General features: G+C 38.0%; 1 protein-coding gene across 1 annotated transcript in view; it reads left to right on the top strand.

Annotated features, from left to right (window-relative positions):
• Positions 1 to 737: 737 nt before the first annotated feature.
• Positions 738 to 15,789, top strand: part of UGGT2 (UDP-glucose glycoprotein glucosyltransferase 2) — a 133,221-nt gene continuing 118,169 nt past the window's right edge. Inside the window, exons 1-2 of the mRNA XM_081127976.1 lie at positions 738 to 978; positions 8,875 to 8,957. Of these exons, the coding sequence (XP_080984102.1) occupies positions 827 to 978; positions 8,875 to 8,957 (235 nt within the window). The 5' untranslated portion in view covers positions 738 to 826. The remainder of the gene's footprint in view (positions 979 to 8,874; positions 8,958 to 15,789) is intronic.

Below are 15,789 nucleotides of genomic sequence, written 5' to 3' on the forward strand. Positions count from 1 at the left end.
AGACCCATGAACCCCAGGCATCAGTATCAGCACCACCTGGGAACTTATTACACGTGAAACGCAAACTATGAGGCCCCCACACCAGACCTACTAAATCAGAAACACTGGGATGAGGCCCAGCACGCTGTGTTTCAACAAGCCCTCCAAATGATGCCACTGGTTTCCAACACGATTACAGAACTCCGATCACCGATCACCGGAGGAGGGGAGCGAGAAGTGTTAAACACTACTGATGCCCAAATCTCAATCCCAGAGTCCCCTGCAATAGTGCGTGGTGTCGCCTGGGCATGCGGCTTTCTAAAAGCTCTCTACCAGGTGACTCTTAATATGCAATACAATTTGAGAAACCGTGAGCTAGGTGCTTGAACTTTGCTAGGCCTCATTTTCCGCGTGTGCAAACGTGGATACTATCCACGCTGGTTCCTGCCTTCGTTTCCAGATTTTGGCATTTGCAGCCAGCCGTAGTTGGCCGCAATCCCAGTTCGGTCTCGGGGAGCCAGCCTCCCCACCCGATGTCCCACAGCCCGTCCGCTGTCCGAGACCCGGTCACAGACCCGCCTGAGCATCAGCCACGTGGCTCTACGTTCCCGCACCGCCCGCACCTACGTGGCTCGGTCCTGCCGGAGTCGGGCGGCGGCGGAGACGCGGACGGCGCCGGAGCTGGACGCGCATGCGCCCGGTACACGCCAGACCCGCCGGAATAACGGACTCCAGCTCCCCCCACCGGAAGTGGGCGACGGCGCGTCGGGAGGAGCCGGCTGTAGCGTGGCGGCTGCGGGCTTGTCCGTCTCCGGGTCCCAGCGGCTCGCGCTTCCCTCTTCGCGTCATGGCAAAGGCGGCCAACGCGGTGCCGCTGCTCCTGGGCTCCACGACGCTGTGGCTCTCGGTGCTCCGCTTCGGGACGGCCTCCGCTTCCAAGGCGGTGACGGCTCACTTGGCCGCCAAGTGGCCCGAGACCCCGCTGCTGCTGGAAGCCAGGTGGGTGCGGGCTGGACACTCCGCGGAGTCCGGCGCGGAGGGGGGGCCCGGCGGGGTTGGGGGCGCCCCGCGCCCCTGGCGGCTTCTCGGAGCCGCCCTTGCCCCGCCGCTCCAGGCGCCCTGGTGCTCGACCCTCGGAGCATCACCTCCGCCCCTGCCGCGCCGTGCGCGGCGCTCCGCAAGTCCGTTCCCCCGCGGTTCATACTTGGCCTCGCCCGCGGTTTGTAAAACTTCGGGACTTTTGTTTAATTCGTTTGGAATTTATTAACACTTACGAAAAAGAAAAGAAAAGGAAGAATGGGTGGAGTGTGGCGTTTACTGCAAGCACTTCAGTCAGTGTGGGCAGTTCTCGTGAAACCGTACTCGCGGCACCTCGGAAGGCTTCCTGTGCCCGAGACAGCCGCCCACGTTATCTTCTCCCCTGGAATTAGTTCATAAGGTATCACTGTGCAGAAGCAAAACTTGTTGCTATTAAATTTTGCTCTTAGTATTCCAGTCTACAGAATTTAAAAGTTCTTTAGCCAGCATGAAGTTTTAATGCCGCTTGCTTTTGTCATTTCACCAAAGCAAGTTTATGGTACTGAAAAGGGACTCCATCACCTCACATTACAGTGCATATGTAAGATACTAACACAGTTCTTTTTAATTGAGGTATAATTGACATGTGACATTATATTAGTTTCAGGTGTACGACATAATGATTTACTATTTGTATTGTGATCACAGTAAGTTTAGTTACATGTCACCATAGTTACAAATTTTTTTTTCTTATGACGAGAACTTTTAAGATCTCTTAGCAATTTTCAGATATGAAGTGCAGTATTAACTGTAGTCACCATGCTGTACATTGCATCCCTTGAATTATTTTATAACTGAAAGTTTGTACCTTTTGACCAACTTCACCCATTTCACTCACCTGGCCCCCCAATCTGTTCTCTATTTGGGGGAGGGGGAATTCCACACATAAATGAGATCATACAGTATTTGTCTTTCTCTGTCTGACTTCGCTTAGCAAAATGTCCTAAAGGTCCATCCATGTCGTCCCAAATAGCAGAATTTCCTTTTTTAAATTGCTGAATAATTTTTCAGTGTGTGTGTGTATATGGCACAATTTTTTTATCCATTCATTCACCTGTGGACAGTTAGCTATTGTAAATAATGCTGCAGTGAATATAGGGGTGCATATATCTTTGAGTTAGTATTTTTGTTTCCTTTGGATACCCAGAAGTGGACTTACTGTATTCTCATGGTAAGTTTTCATTTTTTGAGGAACCTCCATACTCTTTTTCCATAGTGGCTGCACCAATTTACATTCCCACCAACCTTGTACAAGGGTTCTTTTTTCTCCACCTCCTTGCCAGTATTTATCTTTTGTCTTTTTGATGATTGCCATTTTATAACAGGTGTGAGGTGCTATATCATTGTGGTTTTGATTTGCATTTTCCTGATATTAGTGATGTTGAGCACCTTTTCATGTCCCTGTTGGCCATCTGTATGTCTTTGGAAAAATGTCTCTCAGATCCCCTGACCACTTTTTAATCGAATTGCTTGCATGTTTTTTTATGTTGCGTTGTATGAATTATTTACATATTTGAGATACTAACCCCTTATCACATACATGATTTGCAAAAATTTTCTCCCATTTGGAAGGTTGCCTTTTCAGTTTGTTGATTATTTCCCTTGCTGTGTAGAAGCTTTTTAGTTCGATGTTGTCATACTTGTTTATTTTTGCTTTTGTTGCTTTTGCTTTTAGTATCAAATCCAAAAAATATCACCAAGACCAATGTTAAGGAGCCTTCTGCTCATGTTTTTTTTTCTAGGAGTTTTATGGTTTCAGGTCTTATGTTCAAGTCTTGAATCCATTTTGAGTTAATTTTTGTGTATGGTGCTAACCAGTGATCCAGTTTCATTCTTTTGTGTGTGGCTGTCCAGTTCCAACACCATTTATTGAAGAGACTGTCCTTTCCCCTGTATATATACTTGGCTCTTTTGTTATAAGTTAGCTCACCATACAGGGATGGGCAAAACTAGATTTACAGTAGTAATACAAATAAATAATACAATAATAATACAATAATAACCTGTTTTGCATACTCACAATTGTTTTGCCCATCCCTCTGTATGTGTGGGTTTATTTATGGTCTCTATTTTGTTCCACTGATTTTTGTGTCTATTTTTATATCAATATCATACTGTTTTAGATTATTATAGCTTTGTAATATAGTTTGAAATCAGAAAGCATGATACCTCCGGCTTTGTTCCTCTTTCTCAAGATTGCTTTGATTATTCAGTCTTTTGTAGTTCCATACAAATTTTAGGATTGGTATATTTTTGTGAAAAGTGCCATTGGAATTTTGATAGAGATTGCATTGAATTTGTAGGTTGCATTGTGTTATATGAACACTTTAACAATATTAATTCTTCCAATTCATGAACACAGACTATCTTTCCATCTTTTTGTGGGTCATCAGTTTCTTTCATCAATATTTTATACTTCTTAGGGCACAAGCCTTTCACCTCCTTGGTTAAATTTATTTCTAGGTATTTTATTCTTTTTGATGCAATGATTAATGAGGTGGTTTTCTCAATTTCTCTTTCTAGTGGCTTGTTATTAGTGTATAGAAATGCTACAGGTTTTTATATATTGATTTTTGTCTCCTGCTGCTTAACCGAATTGTGTTATTAGTTCTCTGCAGCTTAACCGAATTGTGTTATTAGTTCTAACAGTTTTTTGTGTGGAGTCTTTTGGATTTTCCATGTATAATATCATGTCGTCTGCAAATAGTGACAATTTTATTTCTTCCTTTCCAATTTTTTTTTTTTTAACATATCCTTATTGACTTCAGAGAGAGGAAAGGAGGGGGGGGAGAGATAGAAACATCAATGATGAGAGAGCCATTGATTGGCTGCCTAGCCCGCAATCCGGGCATGTGCCCTGACTGGGAATCGAACCCCGATCTCCTGGATCCTGGGTGGATGCTCATCCGCTGAGCCACACCCGGCCAGGCTTCCTTTCCAATTTTGATGCATTTTATTTTATTCTTTGACCTAATTGCTCTGGCGAGGTCTTCCAATACTATGTTGACTAAAAGTTGCAAGAGTGGCATTTTTTTTTTCTTGTTCCTGGTCTTAAAGGAGAAGCTTTTAGCTTTTCACCATTGAGTATGATCTTAGCTGTGGGCTTGTCATATATGGCCTTAATTATGTTGAGATATGTTCCCTCTCTACTCACCTTGTTGAGAGTATTTATCACAAATGGGTGTTGATTTTTGTCACCTGCTTTTTATGCATCTATTGAGATGATCATAGGATTTTTATCTTTCATTTTGTTAGTGTGGTTTATTGTATTGATTGGCGGATGTTGAACCATCCTTCCATCCCTGGAATAAATTTCACTTGATCATGGTGTATGACCCTTTTAATGTGTTGTTGAATTCAATTTGCTAATATTTTGCTGAGGGTTTTGGTAACTATTTTATCAGGAATATTGGTCTGTAATTTTCTTGGAGTGTCCTTGCCTGGTTTTGGTATGAGGGTAATGCTAACCTTGTAAAATGAGCTTAGGAGTGTTCCTTCCTCTTCTGTTTAGGAAGGACTAGTATTAATTCTTCAAATATTTGGTAGAATTCACCAGTGAAGCTCTCTGGTTCCTGACTTGTTTGTTGGGAGGTTTTTCATTACTGATTCAATCTTCTTACTAGTTATCAGTCTATTCAGATTTTCTGTTCCTTCCTGATTTAGTCTTGGTAGGTTGTATGTTTTTAGGGACTTATCCATTTCTTGTAGATTGTCCAGTTTGTTGGCATATAGTGTTTATAGTAGTACTGTTTTTAAAAATACATATCTATTCATTTCAGAGAGAGAAAAGGAGAGGGGAAGAGAGAGATAGAAACATCAATGATGAGAGAGTCATTGGTCACCTGCCTCCTGCACATCCCCCACTGGGGATCCAGCCTGCAACCCGCGTATGTTCCCTGACCAGGAATCGAACTTTGATCTCCTGGGTCATAGGTCACTGCTCCACCACTGAGCCACGCCAGCTGGGCTATAGTAATATCTTATGATCCTTTGTATTTCTGTGTTATTAGTTGTAATAAAAGTTTTATTGAAAAAATTATTCTAGGTTATAATGTGTCCCCTTTTTCTATATTTTCCCCAATTTTTCCCAGAGCTTACATGGATCTGCTCTCATACTCAGTTCCAAATCAGTCGAACTTCTTTCAGTCTTAGACTGGTAGTTACTGTGTCCCAATTTCTTGCCCTAAGAGTCTTAGAGGTGGAACTCCTGTTGGATGCTCCTTAAGGTTCTTCACAATCTAGTCTCAGTCTGATGTAACAACCTTATCATTTGTAGTGAGTTGAATGGAAACACCCAAAAAGATATGCCCACATTTTAACCCCTGGAACCTGTGAATTTTACCTTATTTGGGAAAAGGATCTCTGCAGATGTGATTAAGTTAAGGATTTTGAGACAGGATCATTATGGATTATCTGGATGGGCACTAAATTCAATGCTCTTATAAGAGAGAAGAGGAAAAGGCACAAAAGAAGGAGAAGGCTCTGTGAACAGAAGCCAAGATTGGGTAGCCACAAACCAAGGAGCACTGGAAGCTTCCAGAAGCTGACACAGGCAAGGAAAGATTCTCCCCTAGAGCCTTTAGACAGTGTTGACCCATCAACACCTTGATTTTGGACTTCTGGCCCTAGAACTCTGAGATAGTTTCTGTTATTTGAAGTCACTTTTTCAGTAATTTCTTACAGCAGCTGTAGGAAATTAATACAGATTTGGAACCTTGAAATGGAGTGTTGCTGTAACAAACACCTAAGAAGGCATTTATTGCATTTGAATTAGGCAGAAGCTGGAAGAGTTTAAAGAAATGTAGTAAAGGAAGCCTAATTGCTTTGAGGAGACTGTTGGCAGAAATATGGACATTAAAGGTGATTTCTTTAAGGACTTAAAAGAAAGCGAGGAACACAGTAGATAAAGCATCTGTCATCTTAGAACATCAAAGGCACTCTTACAGGGCTTGGAAGGAAATGAGGGACATGTTACTGGAAACAAAGAAGGATGACCCTTGTTATTATATAATGACAGAAAACTGGCTGAATTGGACTCTGCAGTTGTATGGAATACGGATCTTAGCTGGATAGTTAGCAGAAGAGATTTCCAAGCAAAGTATTAAAGCTGCCATCTGGTTTCTCCTTGCTGCTTATCATAAATGCAGGAGGAAAGAAATTGAAGAAGGAACCATTAAGGAAAAAGAAAAAGCACTTGATCATTTGGGAGGTTCTTAGTCTATCCAGATTGCAAAGAATACTAAAATCAAGAAACTCAGTGTTGGGAATGCATGCTGTGGAAAGAAGGCCAAATGTTTGACTAGACAACCTTTTGCTGTATAGGTTTAAGTGTGGTAGGCAGTTATATAGACATGAACAGAGCAAGGAGGATGGGCCAGGTACAGAAGGTCATCAGGGCAGAAAGCCCTGGGTACCTAGCAAAAGGACAATTGTAGGGTGGGACCTCCCCCCCAGGGTGACCTTTCCTCCGCTAACATATCACTGGCTATTCGGTTTGGACCCCCTGACCTTTCCTCCCCAGAGATAACATTTAGACCTCAGTTGTATTTCAGCTCCAAGCAAAGGCGGGAGGAGGGGAGTATATGGGACATCTGTAATAGTGTCAACAATAAAGTAAAGAAACAAACATAAATAAATAAAATAATAAAAAAATTTTTAGGAAAAACAAGTAATTGTGGGGAATAAATGTGTAAGAGGGAGAATGGAAGAGCATTGGGTAGATTAAAGGAGCTTGGGAGAGAAACTTAAAAGCAATAGCTTTCTGTTGGGAAAGCTCAATTTTTTAATTCAAAGCATTCTTGGGATTTTTCTCCTATTGCGTATATGTATATATTACATATTTTTAATTCAGCATAAATATTTGAGTGCTTGTTTTGAACATGGCCCTATGATGGGTAGGTACTGTGTCAGAAACAAAGATGAACGAGGTATTTCCTCTGCCTAAAGAAATTTATAATTTAGTACTATTTGCTAGGGATGATTATAGGCTCATGAGACTAAATTTTTACAATGTATGTACCAAAACTTATGTGTCTAAACTGCATTTATTCATAACATTGATGTTGATCTTGGTGAAAATTCTTTTTGGGAATTCTTATAATTACTGTATAGTCTTTAGATAGTATTTTTTGTGGAAACGCTACTTGGAGCTAAAGACAAATTGGAAATGTCAGATGTTTCTGTTTTTTGGTGTGTTTTTCTCACTTTTTTAAGCTTTGACCAAGGGTAATATCTTTTGGGAAGGTGAGGAGCTGATTTAGATGGCTCTCGAGGATATTAACTTCTCTGCGATTAATGATGAGTTACTGGCATATTGTCCCTGAAAGTAGTTCCAGAAGAGTTCCAAAAGTGCTTAGAGCAGTGATATATATTGAGGGAATGATTGTAAATGAATATTTTCTTAAGGTAGTCACTTTGAAGGATAATATTTAGATGTATAAATTCTGGCATATGGAAGACGTTTTTTCCTATGGTTGCACAGTATATGAGCACGTCTGTAGTTGTTTGGTCAAGTCAGTTAGGTATGAAGTGTTACTTAAGGTTTTGTACCGTACCTGCCCTTTTCAGGTCACATCCTATTTAGTGTTTCCTCTGCTTTTAGCTGCTGCTGCTGCTTTTTTAAAAATGCCATTGTGAGTTGGACATCATTAATAACAAGAGTTGTTTTGAAGTTATTGTTTTAAATTCCTATGCTTGCCATGTTTATGTTGATGGATTAATCATTTTTTTTCACCTCATCTTCTCTGTTCAGACTCACAAGAATTAGTTACTCTGCATATGTCTTTGCTGTCTTAAATACTCTCCATTTATATTAAGTGTTAGTTTAAGTTTACCAAGGCTAGAGAAAGAAAGACAAGGTGGGCAATAACAAAGAATCTGTACCATCTGTTTGGTCGCTGTTTCCTTTCTAGTTTAAATAGTTAAATCTATTTGTTTCAGGTGTCCTATGCTTTGTTTTTATACAAGACTGAATAACCTTTCACTTATTTCATTATTTCCAAAAGGTTTTAATATGGGTTTGGCCATTTTTTCTTACCTACCCTCTGTGCAAAAATGGAAGTTTATTTGGGCTTCAAAGCCAAATACCTAATGCAATACATCAACTTCCTATTAATTTTTTATTAAGGTATTGTCTGTTTTAAATAATAAAAAATTGTCTACACAAGTAGCTAATTAAAAGTTATATATGACTTTAAAAGTGTTCATAAAACCAATTTTTGTGCAAAATGGGCAGTCTTTTTGTTTTTATTCTTTTTACTTTTTCCTTTAAGAACACTTTTTTCATTACTTATAAATGCTACTTCACATGGAGAAGCAAAATAAATTATCCATATTTTAGTTGTAGCTAATAATGAGGAAAACCCAAAAATATTTTCTTATGCAGTATATTCTGATCATGATTATGTACTGGTAGTTGAGAATCATACCTCAGGTAAGAATCATCAATTTGTTCTCTTTCTGCATTATGATAAATAGAAATCAGTAATTTGGGTGGGAGGGCTTACCATAGTTATAATTTGGTTTTAAAGTATAGTTTATAGTATCTAAATCATTTTTTGCCTGGCTGAGGTGGCTCAGCACTTGAGCATCGACCTGTGATCCAGGAGATTGAGATCTCGGTTCAATTCCCAGTCAGGGCACATGCCTGGGTTTTGGGCTTGATCCCCAGCAGGGGTCATGCAGGAGGCAGCCAGTCAATGACCCTCTCTCATCACTGATGTTGCTTTCTCTTTCTCCCTTTTCTGTCTGAAATCAATGAATATATAAAAATAATTTTTTATTTTCATCTATTAACTGATTACTTTTATTTTTTAATAGTGAATTTATGGCAGAAGAAAGTAATGACAAATTTTGGCAGTTTTTGGACACCGTAAAAGAATTAGCAATTTATAAGCAAACAGGTATGTGATGTGCATATTTTAACTGGTAAGGTTTATATTTATGTGCACACATTGGATATGTTTAATGGCAAAGTAAAGTGTAAATGTTTAATGGGATTAATAAATTCAAATATTAAATTTGAAAAGATGTTTTAATGAAAGCTGTTTTAAACATCTATTTCCAAAAATATAAGGCTTTAATACTTTATTATAAGAAAACTCAGCCCTGGCTGGGTGGGTCAGTTGGTTGGAGCATCATTCTGTACACCAAAAGGTTGTCATTCCATTTCCAGTCAGGGCAGATACCTAGGTTGCTGGTTCAATCCCTGATCAGGGCATGTACAGAAGGCAACCAGTTTGTTTCTCTCTCACATCGATGTCTGTCTGTCTGCCTGCCAGTCTCTTTCTCTCTCTCTCAAAATCAATTTAAAAAACACATATCCTCAGGTGAGGATTAAAAGAAAACCTCATATAATTAGCAATATTTGCATGTTGCATTATAATCAAGAAGAAAAAGAAATTGTTTAATTATGGTTTTCTTTTTACCTAGATTTCTTTGAAATACTATTGGTTTTGCATCTAGTAATATTGATTTTTTTTCTTCCCTTTGCCAAAATTCTCTTAAACTTTTCATCAAAAATCAGGGAACCGATGTGCTTTTGTTTCACTGTCTAGAAAATGGAGTTAGTCATTACTACTTTAAAAATATATATGAGAGTATATATCTATATATACATACGTACATCTTTAGAATGAACAAATATTTGTTAATGTTTTGGGAAGATCAGTAGACAATATACTGAATTTATGTTTCTGTAGCATAGGCTAAAAGGTCCCTTATTATTATAAAGAATGGTTATTTTCCTGTCTTTACAAAGAATATCATAAGTGATATTAACATGGAATCCCTCAAGAGGGAATTCTTTAGCCTTTTTGACATAGAGAAAGCGTCTAACTACAGTAATTAAATAGTTTATAATTTATTCCTGAGTAAATGTAAGATAAATAAGTTTTTAATGTTTTAACTGTTCATTTACTAGAGGCTGTTTGGCTCATGTGGTGGTGAAGTTCAACAATTTTACAGTTTCATAAGATAGATTTTAAAAAAATAGAGCAGACATGCCTTTAATGATATTTTAAACAGAAATGTCTCCAAAAACAAGTAATTTGCTCTTTCAGAAAAGTTTTACTTCAGTTCATTGTTTAATAATCATTTGAGTCATAAGAGAAGTTAGGCACTGCTTTAGATACTGGGAATATAAAGATGAACAAATGTGATATGTTATTTGGACCTCCATCATACAATGCAGGAGACAGCAAAACAGCTAAGTATACTATGAGGTGATAAGAGCTTTAATAGGGATACATGGTAGTGTATAAAAAAAGGTACCTGGTCAGTATTTCAGAGAGACCAAGACAGCCTTTCCAATGGTGAATGCAGGATTAGTTTGGATGATAGCATTTAGCCAGGTGATGAAGAAGGGAGAAGAGAAGAGGCAGGAGTGAAATGCACAGAGGAACTTGACCACTTGGAAGTCTACTTTCAAATCATTGGGAAATTATTGGCTTTGTATTTGTCCTGGTAATTTTAGTTTTGCTAATGGAGGTAAATATAGGCTAGATAATATGTCAAGTTTTCATGTTAGTTAAAAAATCCAACACTTCTTGGCCCTTACCTAAAATCCTCAGTATACCTATCCCAATCTGTTGTTTTCACTACACACTTTGTCTTTTTCAGTGCCATTTTTCACTGAAGAAACAGTCTTAAAAATTACTCTTGTAAATTTTGAACTATTATTTGAAGTTACTTAGATGTATCAGCATATTTTATACCTAAATGAAACTACATACCCGGACAGTCTGATGGCAGATCATTAAAAAGTTGGAATATAAGCTCAGGAATACCTAAATTCTACTTCTAACTTATATTGTAGGTATGTGTATTTCAGGGTTGAACCTAAAATAAATTGTATTGTAAGAATTACTAACACTGAAAATATAATTATGTTTAGCTTATTTATAATGGTGAGAGTCAAATGCATATGTTGCATCACTGCTGACCTTGTTAGGTGTAGGAAAGCGGTATATAAGAGGAATTAAATATGTTAACAACTGTCAGATTTTGCCAAATTTGTTTTCAAGATGTTATCCTAGAGGAAACATTTCAAATCCTCGGTTACTTGTAATTTTTTAGGTTGTTGAATCTTCATGAGACCTTCTAAATACTCTTTACTTAAACATAATTCTGGTGATCTACTTGCTTAAAAAAGTTGTAAGTACTGAACATTTTAACACATTGAATATAGGTGCTAGTTTCATGCCATTTAATGAGAACACTTAACGTTATGTGCCAATAAATTAAGACCTTTTAATCATTGAATTGCCTGATTTTTAAAACATTTTACATGGTTTTGGCACAGAGTTTTGTATTTATGCCTCAAGATGCAAGTGGCATCATTTAGCTAACTTGTGTTTTGTGTGGTGTGTTGGAAATGTCAGTGAAGGTTTACCTGATTCCAAAGTCCCTATTTATTTTTACTTCTTCATGTGTTCAACATATAAGATTCTCATTCTCAAAGTCCTTGAAGATTTTAATGGTGTCTATACTAATGTTGCTTTTATATTTTAATGAAAAAGATTTTATGATATTTTGTTATATTTTTAACTCAGTTACTTGTAGCTGAGAACTAGGTTTGGGATAGGAAGATGACTGCAGTTTGGATGTATCACATTTGAAATGCTTGTGGAATATCCAAGTGAAGATATCCAGTAGGCTGATATATGAGTAAGAGATCTAGGCTACTTTAGCTAAAAAAAAAAAATTAGGCTAAAGAGTAGAATTTGGGAGTTATCAACATCAAGAGGTAATTGAAGTTACAAGGAGAAGGTAGAGAATGAGAAAGAAATAGGTCTCCAGGGCAAAACCCTGAATAACACCAGTGTAGAATGGATAACCAGAGGAAGAACACGCACTAGAGTCTAAGGAGTACCTGTGGAGGTAGGTGAAAACCTAGAAAGTATGATGTCAGGAAAGCCAGGAGGTTAATTGGTAAATAATAGATGTTATTAAATGATATAGACAGATCAAGTAATGTGAATATTAAACTTTTAAAAACAGAAATGCTATTGGTGATGTTGGTGAGAGTAATTTCACTACAGTAGGTTGAGATGTGAGTGGAGGTTGAATGTGTAGAAATAAGTATTGTTAAGTCTTTCCAGCTTGACTGTGAAGTGAATAAGATGGATCAGTAGCTGACTGTGGAGGCTGTTGCTGCTTTTTTAAAAAATTGATTTTTCTAATTTTTTGAGATAGAGGAAGGGAAAGGGAGAGGGAGAGCGAGAGAGAAACATCAATGGGAGAGGGAAACATCAATCATTTGCCTCTTGCACTCCCCTTACTGGAATGGAGCCCACAACCCAGGCATGTGCCCTGATCGGGAATCAAACTGGCAACCCTTTAGTACATAGGATGACGCCCAACCAACTGAGCTACACCAGCCAGAGCTGCTGCTGCTGCTTTTTATTTTTTATTTTTTAAGATGAGAGTGATGTGTGTATATTCTCAATTGGCAAAATTCAAGTAAAAGGTGAAGTTGCAGATGAAGGATATTGAAAGGAAAGGGTAAAATTATTATCAACAAGTTAGTTGGTGAGCATGGATTTAGTTATTTTAAAACATCAGCTGAAATAGTCCAATGCATCCATCTCTTGATTAAGATGAACTTGCAAGTTAAGCCTAAATTACAGATTTACTTTCTCTAAACCCCTGAATCCTACATCTATCACTGTATTAGAGATAACCTTAACAGTGACCTTGAGAAAATTTGATGTCTGTTGTCAGACACTACTCACATTTGTTTCTGTTGACTCTCTTCTCTGTTTCATTGGTGATCAGTACCCTTATGACCAAGGTAGACTTATTTTAGTTATGTTATTCATTAATTTTGTCTATTTTATTGTTGGTCCTATAGCTATTATGTCTTTTTAAAGATTGTTAAAAAAAACTTGTTTTCAGTTACAGTTTACATTCAGTATTTTGTATTAGTTTAAGTATACAGCATAGTCATTAAACAATCATATACTTTACAAAGTGTTCCCCTCAGTGTTTTCAGTACACACCTGGCACCATATATAGTTATTACAGGATCAACTTTTTAAATAACATTGCCTGTCTGATTTATTTTGTGTTGCTTTTACTGCTGAAAATGAGTCTTAACTTGCATTATTTTTTTTATCCTTGGGTAGATATGCACCATAAGTTCCAGAGAAATCACTTATAGTTTGTTAAAAAAAAAAAAAAGTACGTGTGAATGAGCATACCTGTTCTTATATGATGACTCTTTAAAATTACTGAATTAGTGGCAGCTCTCTCTCTGGAGCATGCCCCAAACCCCCTCCCCTCTTGTTTTCAGTGTTGTGTCCTCTGTGACCTCACCTGTTACTGGTGGAGCTCTTGGGGAGCCAATAAAGGCTTTCCATGATACCTCATCCTCCCATGGGAGCCTCAGAAAATTCTTGTTCCCGTGGCACCCCAAAAGCTCCAAGGTCCCTTCTCCCTCCATTTCGCCATGGAAGAAGTCTGGCTGTGTCTTCAGCAGGGCTAAGATCAAAGCCACTGTCCAGAATCTTCTCTCCATATTAAAGCACAGTCCAGTCCAGCATCTGGCTAGCTTAGCTTGTGTTCCCGGCTGCATTCCATTGCATGTGGGGTCCATGTAGCAGGCTAGCATGGGTCACAGAGCAAGTGAGTGCAAGGAAGCAGGAGTGAAGCAAGAGGAACAAGAAGGCGAGAACTCTTTGTGTCTGGTTTATAACTAGGAGCTTAACAAATTAACATTTCAGGATTTTACGGGTTTGCAGTTGCTCTGTCCTCCTAGCCAGTGATCTTTGTTCCACAGGCTAGACTGAGACAGGCAAGCACCTTCCCTAAGTCACCCCACTTTCACTATGCATGCACCCATCTTCCCCTTTGTTTGATCCCTTTTCCCAGTGACCTGCAGGGAATGGACCCATGGTTCCCCAGGGAGTGGAAAGTTGCAGCTTCCTGGTGAAGTTACACAGATAACCATGCTCACAGTATCTTACCTCCCATTTGCTTTCTTCCTATTAGTATTAATAACTAGCTAGTTACGGTGGTAACACTCAGACAACTGTCTGTTCTCTATATATGAATCTGTTTCTATTTTGTTTGTTAATTTTCATTAGATTCCACATGTGAGTGAACTTTTGCTTGAAATAAATAAATAAGTGAAATTACTGGATTAGCCCAATATTATTGCCTACAATAAAGATACCTATTCAATTCTTAAATATTAATTCTAGAACTGTATTGCCTGTTTTTATGCCAGGGTTAAAAAAGGTACAATTTAAAGTCTTGAAAAGATTGTTTTCATATTTTATAGCTTAATGGGAAGAACACCATTAAACAAATAATTATACAATTAATTTTCAATTACACTTTTGAAAATTGAACCAGACATAGTATAGAGTCCTGTGAGAGTGTATAACAGTACCTTGACTTGGGAAGTCCAGGGAAAACTCTTTCCAAAGCAAAAGACATGTAAGCTGAGGTTTGCTGAATAGGAGTTAGCCAAAATGCACCCTCTACCTCCTGCATTCCATGCCAGAGGAATAATGTGTGAAGCCTCTGAGTTGTCAGCCTCTTTCTTTAGGTGAAATGGCTAGTGATCCCCTCACCACCACCTGATTTTGTTCACAAATATTCTTAGTCTCTATTTTTGTATTCTTAAGTGTACATTAGCTTCTACTACTTGATTTGTTGGCTTCAGTGATACCCTTTAGTCCCAGATAATATTTATGAGGAATCACTGAGCCTACTTTACATTCTACTTACTTTTCCCTTTGTTGCATTTTTTGTTGGTGGTATATTGTTCTACGTTGCCAGAGCATACAACATTTGCATAGTCTTCTGTAAATCTTTAACTCCTTCATTAGGCTTGTTTTGGAGTTGAGTACATTCAGAATTCACCATCAGACTTTATGCTGTAGTTTCTCTGGTTATTTCTTGGTTATATATAGTTTGCCTTCTGGTTGATGCCACATAAATAACTCCTGAAATTAATGGCCTTGAGTTCTTCACATACGTAACTGTGCATGTGTGAATTTTATATTTGAGATTTTAACTTTAGTCTCATAGTTATACCAAAAAATGTTGCCGTGCTGATTATTGAGTCTTTATTCTTAGATATGTAGAGTCATTACCCCTTTTAATTCTGGAGAGTTTTCTTGGATTATAGTTTTATTTATTCATTCTCTTTTAGCCCCTTGATTTTCTGTTTTAGGGTTATAATTATACATATTGTAGATCTCCTTTGCCTGAGTTCTGCATCTATCATTTACTCGTAATTTTTTTCCATTTTCTCTTTTTTGTTATTTCTGTTTAATTTCCTTCACATTTCCCCTTATTCTCTGTTTCTCTTACTCTGCTTTCCCTGACATCATTTTGCTCTTGTGTTCTAATTTAGCTTATATTTTCTAGTTCTTTTCTCAGTTCTTTTAGAACAATTTTTATAGCCCCCCATTTTAGTTTTCTCATTTCTGAGGGTTTTTGGTTTTTTTTTTATCAAGAACTGTAAAGAAGCCAAGATTTTTACCTTACTTGCAAGCTGAAAACGTTCCTTTCTGCAGTTTCAAGTATCAGACAGCCATAAGACATGAGACTCCGGGGTCAAAGCTGAAGGACTTTATAACTAAGGGAAATCTCCCAAGTAGGCTATAGATGTTTTTAATCAGCCAGGATCCATTGCGGTAACTCTGAGGCTTTTTACTTTCATCTTAGAAAGGATCTAAGGTTGGCATGATAGACTGTAGGAGTTGTTGAATCATAAGCTGG

The sequence above is a fragment of the Miniopterus schreibersii genome (genome assembly GCF_964146895.1).
Source record: "Miniopterus schreibersii genome assembly, chromosome: 2".
Taxonomy (NCBI): domain Eukaryota; kingdom Metazoa; phylum Chordata; class Mammalia; order Chiroptera; family Miniopteridae; genus Miniopterus; species Miniopterus schreibersii.